General features: G+C 45.1%; 1 protein-coding gene across 1 annotated transcript in view; it reads right to left on the minus strand.

Annotated features, from left to right (window-relative positions):
* The window catches only part of RRAS2 (RAS related 2), a 93395-nt gene that overhangs the window by 20911 nt on the left and 59693 nt on the right, over positions 1-12791 (minus strand). Inside the window, exons 3-5 of the mRNA XM_070763820.1 lie at positions 8892-8994; positions 8263-8371; positions 6776-6894 (exon numbers count right to left, since the gene is read on the minus strand). Of these exons, the coding sequence (XP_070619921.1) occupies positions 6776-6894; positions 8263-8371; positions 8892-8994 (331 nt within the window). The remainder of the gene's footprint in view (positions 1-6775; positions 6895-8262; positions 8372-8891; positions 8995-12791) is intronic.

Genomic DNA, 12791 nt, shown 5'->3' on the forward strand with positions numbered 1-12791 from the left:
ATTCATTATATGTAACTACTTTATCTAAGTCTATGACATTTGAATAGACCAATGCTTCCATTGTTGAAATCAATTGTAAACTTTTTATATAGAAATTTTGCTTAATTTTCCTCTAGACCTCCACCAATTAATTTATTCTTTGATGTCTTTGGAAATAATTATGTATTTCATTATTTCCCTCCCACAAGAACGCATTCCCGTCAATATTCCAAGAGCTTAATTTTGATCATTAATATTTTCTTGGTTAAGATTATTCATTCTCTAATCCGTGTCACCGCAGCTGCCTGATAACACAGTTCCCAGTCTGGTAGGCCCAAGCCTCCTCTCAATCTAGAGTCCTGTAAAAGTTTGTTTTATTCTGGCCTTTTCCCCTTGCTAAATGGATTTTAACATTGTTTTGTTTAATTCTTCAAATAAAATATTTAATTTTATTGGAATTGTTTGAAATAAGTATACAATCTTGGGTAGAATATTCATTTCAATGGTAGTGATTCTTTCTACTAAAGATAATTATAATTTTATTTAATTTTCCAAATATTTCCGAATCTGTGTTAATAAATTCATATAATTATCTTTTTTTATATAGGAGCATTTAACAATTAGCCAAAGCCCTAGATATTTTGGTGTTTGTTTTTTTTACTATTTGAAATTCTAATTCTCTCTAACTTTTGTTTTGGTCTTGTGTAAGGTTTCTGGTTATTGTATTTGTTTTGTTTTTATTTATTTTTAACCCTGCAATCTTTCCGAATTCCTGTAATTCTCTAATCAATGCTATCCCTTTTTCCAAAGGATCTTCAATTATGAACACCACGTCATCAGTGAAGTGAATGCTGCAATTTATATTCTGTCCAGATATTTATGCAGAATAATGCAGTGACTCCTTATCAAAATAGGGCCACAACTGTTGCACCAGGTGAATCCGGGCAAACGCCCCTCTCAGCACAGCAAAAAGATGATGTTCTAAAGTCAGCTGTGGATCGAGGAAAATGCCCAAGTTGCAGACCCTCTCAGAGATCCCCCCCAGGGTAATGGATGGACAGATGGAAGTATCCTTGGGAGGCAAAACCCAAAGCCACTCCGTCTTGTCGGGATTGAGTTTGAGCCTGTTAGCACCCAACCAGACCCTAACAGCCCCCAGACACTGGCACATCACTTCCACTACTTCACTGAGTGGACACGGCATGGAGATGTATAACTGGGTGTCATCAGCATACCAACGATGGCTCACCCCATGCCCTCAGGTTTCATGTAGATATTAAACAGCAGGGGGGAGAAGACCAACCCCTGGGAAACCCCACAAGGGAGGGACCTCAGAGTTTGTATTTATTAGATTTGTATGCCGCCCCTGTCCGAAGACTTGGGGCGGCTAACAACAATAAAAAAGACAATGTAAACAAATCTAATATTAAAAATAATCTAAAAAACCCCAATTTAAAGAACCAATCATACATACAAGCATACCATGTATAAATTCTATAAGCCTAGGGGGAAGGGAAAATTTCAATTCCCCCATGCCTGACAGAGGTGGGTTTTAAGGAGCTTGCGAAAGGCAAGGAGCGTGGAGGCAACTCTGATATCTGGGGGGAGCTGATTCCAAAGGGTCGGGGCCGCCACAGAGAAGGCTCTTCTCCTGGGGCCCACCAAGCAACATTGTTTGGTCGACAGGACCCGGAGAAGGCCAACTCTGTGGGACCTAACCGGTCGCTGCGATTCGTGCGGTAGAAGGCGGTCCCGGAGACATTCTGGTCCGATGCAATGAAGGGCTTTATACGTCATAACCAACCCTTTGAATTGTGACCAGAAATTGATCGGCAACCAATGCAGACTGCGGAGTGTTGGTGTAACATGGGCATACCTTGGGAAGCCCATGATTGCTCTCGCAGCTGCATTCTGCACGATCTGAAGTTTCCGAACCCTTTTCAAAGGTAGCCCCATGTAAAGAGCATTACAGTAGTCGAACCTCGAGGTGATGAGGGCATGAGTGACTGTGAGCAGTGAGTCCTGGTCCAGATAGGGCCGCAACTGCTGCACCAGGCGAACCTGGGCAAACGCCCCCCTCGCCACAGCTGAAAGGTGTTTCTTTAATGTGAGCTGTGGATTGGGGAGGATGCCCAAGTTGCGGACCCTCTCTGAGGGGGTCAATAATTCCCCCCCCCGCAGGGTTATGGACGGACAGATGGAATTGTCCTTGGGAGGCAGAACCCACAGCCACTCCGTCTTATCCGGGTTGAGTTTGAGTCTGTTGACACCCATCCAGACCTAAACAGCCTCCAGGCACCGGCACATCACTTCCATTGCTTCGTTGACTGGACATGGGGTGGAGATGTATAACTGGGTATCATCCGCATACTGATGATACCATGCCCCTGGATGATGTCACCCAGCGGTTTCATGTAGATATTGAATAGTAGGGGGGAGAGGACCGACCCCTGAGGCACCCCACAAGGGAGTAACCTCGAGGTTGATCTCTGACCCCCCCACTAACACTGACTGCGACCGACCGGAGAGGTAGGAGGAGAACCACTAGAGAACAGTGCCTCCCACTCCCAGCCCCTCCAGCCAGCACAGAAGGATACCATGGTCGATGGTATCGAAAGCTGCTGAGAGGTCAAGAAGCACTAGGACAGAGGACAAGCCCCGGTCCCGGGCCCGCCAGAGATCATCCATCAACGTGACCAAAGCAGTTTCTGTGCTGTAGTTGGGCCTGAATCCAGACTGCTGGGGACTTAGATAATTGGCTTCGTCCAAGGACCGCTGGAGCGCCACCACCTTCTCAACAACCTTCCCCATAAAGGGAAGGTTGGAGACTGGACAGTAGTTATTAAGCACGGCTGGGTCCAGGGAAGGCTTCATGAGGAGGGGGCGCACAAGAGCCTCCTTATAAGGAGTCGGAAAGGACCCCCTCCCCAAGGAGGTGTTGACAATTTCCTGGACCCAGCTCCGCGTAACCTCCCTGCTGGCAGAAACCAGCCAGGAGGGACACGGATCCAGTAAGCAGGTGGCAGAACTCACAGCTCCAATGGCCTTGTCCACTTTATCAGGTGTCACCAGATCAAACTCTTCCCAGACAGGTGGACAAGTACGTGCCCCAGTCACCTCAACTGACTCGTTGTCAGTCGACTCTGTTATCCAATTGGAGTCGAGGTCCGCCTGGATCCGAGCGATTTTATCAGCGAAAAACATGTTAAAATCCTCGGTACTACTCTGCAAGGGCTCCCCAACTCCCCCCTGGTTAAGAAGGGAGCGGGTCACCCTGAACAGAGCGGCCAGGTGGGATTCCGCTGATGCAATCAAGGCGGCATGATACGCGCATCTTGCCGCCTTGAGCGCCACTTTGTAAGTCTTAATATAAGGTCTTACAATAGTTCGATTGGATTTGGACTTACTCTTCCTCTATCGCTTCTCTAGATGTCTCTTCTGGCATTTCAACTTCCGGAGCTCCTCGTTGCACCACGGAGAGGTCGCAACGGCACAATTTGGTCCAGAGCCTCTGCTGCAGCCTTGTTCCAGGCCTCAGCCAGAGACTCTGCCGAGCTGTGGACAAGTGCATCTGGAATAACCCCAAGCGCAGTCTGAAAGCTCTCTGGATCCATCAGGCGTCTGGGGCAGAACAACCTAATCGGTTCCACCTCCCTACAGGGAAGGATTGGAGCCAGGAAGTCAAGCCGCAGTAGAAAATGGTCCATCCATGACAAAGGCAATACTGCTAAGCCCCTTAGTCTCGGACCATTACTCAATTGCTCAGAGAGGAATACCATTTCGGGTGTGTGCCCTCCCTCGTGAGTCGGACCCTGTACTACTTGGGTCAGGTCCATGGCTGTCATGGTGGCCATGAACTCCTGTGCCAGTCCAGAGGTTTTGCCGAGTGACGGCAGGTTGAAGTCCCCCAAGACAACAAATCTGGGGAATTCCACCAACCCAGCTACCTCCTCGAGTAGCACAGGCAGGGCCTGTGACATGCAGCTGGGAGGCAGGTACGTGAGAAACAGGCCCACCTGAACCCCTAAGTCCAACTTCACAAGAAGGGACTCGCAACCTGCAATCTCTTTTGAAATGAGTCTACGCAAGCCAGGGCTCTCCCTGGCTATAATAGCCACTCTTCCCCCCCTTCCCTGGGGTCGAGGTTGATGCCATATCTGAAACCCGGCTGGACAAATTTCAGAGAGAGGGATTCCTCCCTCCGGGCCCAGCCAGGTTTCAGTTACACAAGCCAGGTCGGCCTCCTCATCCAGGATTAAATCCCGGATGAGGAGAGCTTTATTTACCACCGACCTGGCATTGAGTAGCAGCAGCCTGAGCCCAGGGCCAGAGTTACACTCATCACCAGTACCCAGGGTTGGGTTCACAGAGCCGGAACATGGGATCGTTATTAAGCAGCGATCCATCATTCCCCTAGAACGGCTAGCTCTGTGGCCCCCACCATATCTGCCTCTCCCCAGCAAGACCGGGATATTCTGACCCTCCGCCACCCCAGACATCGGTGCCCCCTCCCCTCCCGCCTCTCCAGTGTTGACTTCTGACCCCCATCAGCATACCAACGACGGCTCACCCCATGCCCTTGGGTTTCATGTAGATATTAAACAGCAGGGGGGGAGGACCAACCCCTGGGGAACCCCACAAGGGAGGGACCTCAGAGTTGACCTCTGACCCCCACTAACACCGACTGTGACCAATCAGAGAGGTAGGAGGAGAACCATTATAGGATGGTGCCTCCCATTTCCAACCCCTCGAGTCAGTGCAGAAGTTGGTTGATAGTATTGAAAGCCGCTGAGAGGTCAAGGAGCACCAGGATAGAGGATAAACCCCTATTCTGGGCCCACCAGAGATCATCCATCAGCACAACCAAAGCAGTTTCCATGCTGTAGTCAGGTCTGAATCCTAAATGCTGAGAGCCTAGATAATCAGCTTCATCCAGGGACCTCTAGAGCGACACTACCTTCTCAACAACCTTCCCCATAATGGGAAGATTGGAGACAGGACGATAGTTGTTAAATACAGCTGGATCCAGGGAAGACTTATTGAGGAGGGGGCACACAAGTGCCTCCTTGTAGGGAGCTGGGAAGGACCCCTCCCTCAACGAAGCCTTGGTAATCTCCTGGACCCAGCTCCGTGTCACTTCCCTGCTGGCCGAAACCAGCCAGGAAGGACAGAGGTCCAATAAACAGGTGAAGGAACTCACAGCTCCAATGGCCTTGTCCACTTCATCGGGTGTTACCAGGTCAAACTCCTCCCATACAGGGAGGCTGTAGATATTTGTTCACATTTTGTCCATCACATTTTGTCAACAATATCCAGAATGTTTCCATTCTAGCTTCCTCTCTTATGCTATAGCATATCCTGCCAATATTTAGTTGGCATGCTCAACTTGTATGTTCCCGGATTAACTTTTGTGGTCATATTTCAAAGGACAGGATATTGGATTTTCAATATTTTGGACTCAGACTGAAAAAACCTAGGTTAATATTACTATTCAATCAAAGAACCACCCTAAGACCATCACAAAATAATAGTTGGGAAACTTGAAAGATGAAACTGGAAAACAAAAAAAGCAAATGTAATAAACAATTGGTTATGAAAATGTAAGTTAACTATACAGCTGCTCCTTAAAAAGGTATTTTAGGGAGAAGAATGTAATATCAATTACCTATTAACAAATATCTAATTTCTAGAGACTGCTTAAGAGGGTGATGATAAAACAAAAATAGATGTTTAATTATCTAGAACAGGAAGTTGGCAATCTATTGAAATCTCCAAAACCTTTATTAGTGGCCCTCAGCGCCTTTCTGACTGCTAAATTCATAAAAAGTATAATTCCCCAAATAGACATATCACAATTAAAAAAGAACTTTTCCAAGACTTTGCTCAGACCCATCCAAATATCTGATCAGGGCAGCTGTAAAATCTACATACTTTTCCTAGCATTGTTTTAAAGGTATCATACACACATCTTTTAAAAAACTTTTTAGCCATTAACTCCCCCTTTTACTGCTATCTGAATGGATAGTTCTTCATTTTATTTTTATTCTGCTTGATATTAGAATGATATTATTGTTTATGTAAGCCCAGTTTGGACTTTCTATGTCATATGTCTTATCCAAAGACTTTTAATTAAAAAAAAATCTTAGCAGAAATATAAATTCAGTAATGCCAATAATATGGATATGAAAAAAAATATGATAACGTTAATTTAAAAAGTCTCTTGTATATTCAAAGTATTTAGCAGCATGTATTTTTTACTGATAACATTAATAACAAAAAAAAGGGATGGCAAAGAAAAGAGATTCCAAATCCTGAGAAAATTTCCAACCATCAAATTGGACTTGTGAACAAAAATAACTTTCCAAATAATGTCATGCTAAGAGAAAAAATAAGCACTTTCTTTTAAGAAACTTATTAAAAATGAATTGAAAACTGATTTGAAAAAACTCTTTAGGTTGATCCATTGTTAGAATTACATTACTGAAATGGAATCATTATACAGTATTATCTAAGGAAAAGAGGATCCTGTAACTCTTGGCAAATTATTTATGAAGTACAGAAGCTAATGCTGTTGAGATTACTATATCTAAAACAACATACCTTCTGCTCATAAAAGGAATTCACATTTAACTTTACACTAGATTTCCCCCCCCAAAAAAACATAACAATTTTATGTATGACTTTGGCCCACTCTTTATATAAAACAATCAAAGAATAAACTCCATAAATAATAAAATGGAAAGAAAAAGGAAAAAAGTTAAAATGCATTTCTATGCATTTGCCATTCAAAGTTTACCTTATAACTCGGACAAGTTCGTGAAAAGCTTGATCTACATTGAGCCGTATTTTTGCTGAAGCTTCCATATAGGTTACTTTCAACTGCCGTGCTAATTGCTGACCTTCCTCCTGTGTTACCTGAGAATATAAAGAAAAGATATGCTGTATATAACAGCAAACACCGATGTGTTTTGGTAACCAGAGTAACTAATTCAGGCTCTGCCCTCTCCATAGAACAAATTCTTATGCTGGCATGCAATTTCTCCCATCAACTGTGATTGAATTATTTTGATCAGTAAAGAGGATGTTTAATTTGAGCCCACAAGAGACTAAGCAAAGATAAAGACTGTCAACTAATGATGCCTAACAGCCAATTTGTTATAAGAAATTATGCTATGTAAGTGTTACACTCGTACATAACAGCATTCCATATCAGTGGCCATGTTAATAATGGACATGGTGATGTGCTAATGGACATGGTAATGAACGACTGGACATGGTGTTCAGGGGGAGAGGAGAGCAAGCAATGTCACGTGCATCAGCGGGTTCTAAATGATTTTGCTATCAGTTTGTGTGCATGTGTGCTTGTGCATGCAATGCTTCTGCGTATGCGCAGAAGTGTCCTGGGGTGGGTGGGCAGAGCTTCCCATCTCCAGTGCTACCAGTTCTATGAACCAGTCCAAATCAGGAGCAACCCAGCACTGATGTGCATCATGTACTGTACACCATCCCTCATATATTGCATGGCATTTGCATGATATTGTCATGTCACCTGGGACATCACTTCAACAAAGCATCCAAGATGCTGGCTGCTGATGGGGAAAGGGGAACAGAGGTATCTCCCATAAATGCCAGCTACTTTCACTGACAGGAAGATTCTACCCTTTTGCATCCATGTTGCTAGGTGACTTCCTCTTAACATGCTATTCGTTTCAAAATAACTTCTCTTTTAGTTATATTCGAATAAATCAATTTTCTGAAAGGGTTATTGCTACTACGAATGAAAAACAATCCTCGGTTTCTAATGCTATGAGTAATTGTTGGTATCGGAAGTGTTGGAAGCATAATTGGAAAGAGACTCATGCCTTAATAATGATGTCATGATAATTGTCTCATCGCTTAGATATTGCCCTGAATAACATTCAAATGGCAATTGCTCAGAGAAGAAGTTGATTTAATGCAGAAATGCTTTCATAAATTAGGAAGAATGGCTTCCTATCTAAATATTTAAGTATGAAAGTTCTTAACTGCAGAGCATGACAGCCTGATTTATTTTGGGCCAGAATGTGGCTGCTAAAAGTTGTCACCAGCCTGATGGCAAATAATTAATCCATCAAGAGGGTAACCTCCTAAAAAAAATAATTAGAGCAGTACCATTCCAGAGTTTCAAATGTAAGCATTCTATCTGAAGATGTCAAGAACTGAACCCACTGCCATATATTCTTCTATAATGGCATTTTTAAAAACCACATTCTTTTTGACATTTCGTTCCTAACAAATTCTTACCTGTCTCTGATGGTCCAGGTCAGCTTTGTTTCCAACTAGAATCATGGGGAACTCATCACGATCTTTTACTCTAAGAATTTGTCTTTGAAATTTATAAATTTCTTCAAAACTGGGAAATAAGGGAAGAAAAACTATTAGGAACTATCCCAACTAGTAGTTCTTTCATCTCATAATCCTTAACAGAATAACAAAGTTGGAAGGGACCCTAGAGGTCTTTTAGTCCAACCCCCTGCTCTGGCAGGAAACCCTATACAATTTCAGACAAAGGTTGTCCAATATCTTCTTTAAAACTTCCACTGTTAAGAGCATTTACAACTTCTGGAGGCAAGTTGTTCCACTGATTAATTGCTATAACCAATAGGAAATTTCTCCTTAACTCTTGGGTTGCTTCTCTCCTTGATTAGTTTCTATTGCTTCTTATCCTACCCTGAAACTCTTTTGTGTGGGCTGGTAAAGCTGTACTCAAGAAAACTGAATCCACCATTTTCTTGTTTGAACTGAGTTAGTCAGACATTGCTACGGATCTTTGAAGAAAAATTAATTCACTAGGGCCAGATACTCCTAAGCAATCTGTGTTGGATTATTCTAGCCACATTAGATGTGATAGAACTCATGCAGACTTCCCTTACCTTCCTCTATCTGTGACTGAAAAGACAAGCAGAAAGCCTTCTCCAGTCCTCATATACTGTTCCCGCATGGCTCCAAATTCTTCTTGGCCTGCTGTATCTAGAACTAAAAAAAGACTAGTTAGTTTTCCTACCTAAAAAACATTATTTACAACCTCCGTGCATTAACCTAAGCCACCCTGAGTCTAAGGAGAAGGGCGGCATTAAAAATTGAATAAATAAATAAAATAAATAAATTAACTATGTTTTAAATCATTTTTAAAAACTAAGGTCATATTTCCTTAAGTTAAACGTGTCCCCTCCCATGCCTTTCTGTTACACACTCCAATGCTTCTTTTAAACTTTGTCTCCAGATTAACTGCAATATTGAAAGTCAACAAAGAGGAAACTTCAAACAGTCAAATGTTGGGAGGTACAATAGGGGATATTTCCCTGACATACCACACATACTTTATTTAATCTTTAAAAATTAACTCTAAAATGACTGTGTGGGGAAGCAATCATGAAGTTTTCTCCATCCTATACTACTGTTCTATAATAATTCTACACATGGGTGATAGAAAGTTACATGGATTTAATGTCTGCATGTGAAGGCTATAGAAAATAATTGTAAAGGAGAAATGGAGCTAATATGCTCCTCCTTCTATGTACATCAGTGGTTCCCAGCTGTACATCAATGGTTCTCAGAGGTGGTATTTGTTTACCTTCCATACCAGTTAGCAAATGGGTTTTTAAAATATTTTTAAACTGTAATTTAGATTTGTTGTAAATTGTTTCACTTTGTTGTGAGCCGCCCCGAGTCTGCGGAGAGGGGCGGCATACAAATCTAAATAATAAATAAATAAATTAAATAAATAAATAAAATGGGAGTGCGCCTTCTGTACATGCTCAGAGTCTCAAAAACGTGATGTGCTTACATCGCATTGAGTGGGCAGGACCACCCACAGTCAGCGCTACTGATTTGCCCGACCTGGATAGAACCAGCTGAATACCACCACTGGTGGTTCCCAACATTTTTTGGCCAAGCATCTCTAAAATAGGCGTTGATTGCTTACCTGAACGCCTCTTCTCGTACGGTGAGCGGGTACAGCAGTCACATGGGTTGCTCATGTCCAATCCGGTGGAACTGAGCCTAGTGTTAAAAAAGCTTGCCGGATCCGCCCCTTCCCCAGAATTCGCGAATCCATAGACTAGGCTCAGCTGTGAAGCTCTGTAGTGTTCAACTCTTATTGTTAGAGGAAAAAGGATTATAGAAGGTAAAGAAGACACATACAAGGGCGGGAAGTGACTGCTGTACCCGCTCACCGTACGAGAAGAGGCGTTCAGGTAAGCAATCAACGCCTATTCTCCGTACTGAAGGAGCGGGTCCAGCAGTCACATGGGACATACCCAAGAGATGGTCCCTAGGGAGGGATTAGATTGCTATCGTGTGAGATAACGGATTGGAGTACCCTTCTGCCGAAGGCAGCGTCCGCTGAAGCGTAAGCATCAATCTTGTAGTGCCTGATGAAGGAATTTGGCGAGGCCCAAGTGGCTGCTTTGCAGACCTCCTCCAACGGGGCTTGAGTCGCCCAAGCGGCCGAGGTGGCTGCGCTCCTGGTGGAATGCGCTGTGATGTTCCTTGGGACTGAGAGGGAGGCCGATTCATAGGCCTTAGATATAGTCCCTCTGATCCAACGGCCTATTACTGTTGAAGACACTTTGGCACCCATGACTCTGGGGTGATAGGCTATAAACAGTGCTTCTGACCTCCGAAAGGGTCCAGTGCGTTGGATATAGATTCTCAGCGCTCTAATAAGATCCAGGGTGTGCCATCTAATTGCCAAGGGATGGTCTCGTTGGAGGCAGAAGGATGGTAGGACAATATCCTGAGTTCTGTGGAACATGGAACTGACCTTGGGTAAGAAGGTGGGGTCCAGTCGCAAGACTACCTTGTCCTGATGAAATTGACAAAGGTCCTGCCTGATCGAGAGGGCAGCCAACTCCGAAATGCGTCGTGCAGAGGTAATAGCCACCAGGAATGCTACCTTAAAGGATAGGTACCTGAGGGACGCCGATTTTAAGGGTTCGTAGGGTGCCTGCGTGAGGGAATGGAGAACCCGTGGCAAATCCCAGGATGGGTACCTGTGGACCTTGGAAGGTCTGAGGTTGGCTATGCCCTTGAGGAATTCCTGAACTTCAGGGAAGGATCGGAGAGGCTGTCTGCGGGGACCCCCTAGGACAGATGAAATGGCTGCCAGATGACGCCGGAGGGTGCTGGTGGAAAGTCCTTTATGGAAGCCTTGCATAAGGAAGGAAATGATTCTGTGTATGGGGATGCACAGAGGGGAGAGACCTTCCTGTAGACACCACTGGTGAAACTTGGACCACGTGTGGTCGTAGATTCGATTGGTCGAACCCCTTCTGGCCTTTAAAATGACCTCCACTGAATCGGGGTCATGACCACGCAGTTCTAAGTCTCTCCTGATAACAGCCAGGCGGTGAGGTGGAACCACTCCGGGTCTGGATGGAATGAAGCCCCCTGCCGCAGCATATCCCCCGAAACGGGGAGTCGCCAAGGGTCCTGGACGGACAGCTGTTGGAGGTCCGCGAACCAGGGCCGGCGGGGCCAATGAGGGGCGATTAAGATTACTCGGGCCCTCTCGGTGAGGACCTTGTGAATCACGTCCGGGAGAATTGGAATTGGAGGAAATGCGTAGAGTAGGCCTGGAGGCCATGGACTCCGGAGGGCATTGATTGCTTCCGCTCCCGGGGATGGAAATCTGGAAAAGAAGCGAGGGAGTTGGGCGTTCGCATTGGTCGCGAAGAGATCCAGGATTGGTAGGCCGAATCTGAGGCTGATTTGATGGAACAGGTCTTGATGGAGATTCCACTCTCCTGGGTCTATCGTTGCTCGAGATAGCCAATCCGCCTGGACGTTGAGGCTCCCCGAGATGTGGTCTGCTAGGAGCGACCGAAGATGTTTTTCCGCCCAAAGGCCTAACTTGAGGGCCTCCCTCATGAGGGCCTTGGATCTCGTGCCCCCCTGTCTGCAGATATGGCTTTTTGTGGCAATGTTGTCGGTGAGAATGAGAACGTGCCGGTTGGGAATGCGAGGGGAGAAATGCTTCAGAGCCAGGGAAACGGCTCTTAACTCTAGCCAATTGATTGGCCTGGAAGCTTCCTCCGGGGACCACGTGCCCTGGGCTATCATCCCCTGGGCGTGGGCGCCCCATCCCGATAGACTGGCATCTGTGGTGATGACAAATTGATCCGGGCACCTGAACGGGGATCCTTTGTCCATGGCCGGAGACTTCCACCACTTGAAGGATCTGCGAACACTTGGTGGGATGACAATGCGACGATTTGAGTTGCTGTGCCCCGATCTCTGAAAGGGTAATAGGAGCCACTGGAGTTCCCTAGCATGAAGGCGAGCCCAGGGAATGATGCCTATGCATGACACCATCTTCCCCAAAAGGGATGACAGAGTTACTATGGATACTGAAGAATTAGATAAAATGTTAGAAATTAACTCCCCTATACTGAGTTTTCTCTCGGGAGAGAGAAAAACCTGGGAGGATTCTGAATTAATAATGGATCCCAGGTGTAAGATGGATGTGGAAGGTTGGAGGTGACTTTTATCAAAGTTGATGGAAAATCCATGGTCCTGAAGGACTGACATGGTGACAGAAAGGTCTGTTTTCACTTTCTCTAGGGAGTTCCCATGAATCAAAATATCATCAAGATAACATAAAATGTGGATGGGAAACGCCCGGATATAGGCCGCCAGGGACCCCAAGAGCTTTGTAAAGACCCGAGGGGCCGAGGAAAGGCCAAATGGCATCGCCCTATACTGGAAATGCCTGCCTTGAAAGGAAAAACGTAAAAATTTTCTGTGGCATTTGGCTATAGGAATGTGGAGGT

The sequence above is a fragment of the Erythrolamprus reginae genome, chromosome 1, assembly GCF_031021105.1.
Source record: "Erythrolamprus reginae isolate rEryReg1 chromosome 1, rEryReg1.hap1, whole genome shotgun sequence".
Taxonomy (NCBI): Eukaryota; Metazoa; Chordata; class Lepidosauria; order Squamata; family Dipsadidae; genus Erythrolamprus; species Erythrolamprus reginae.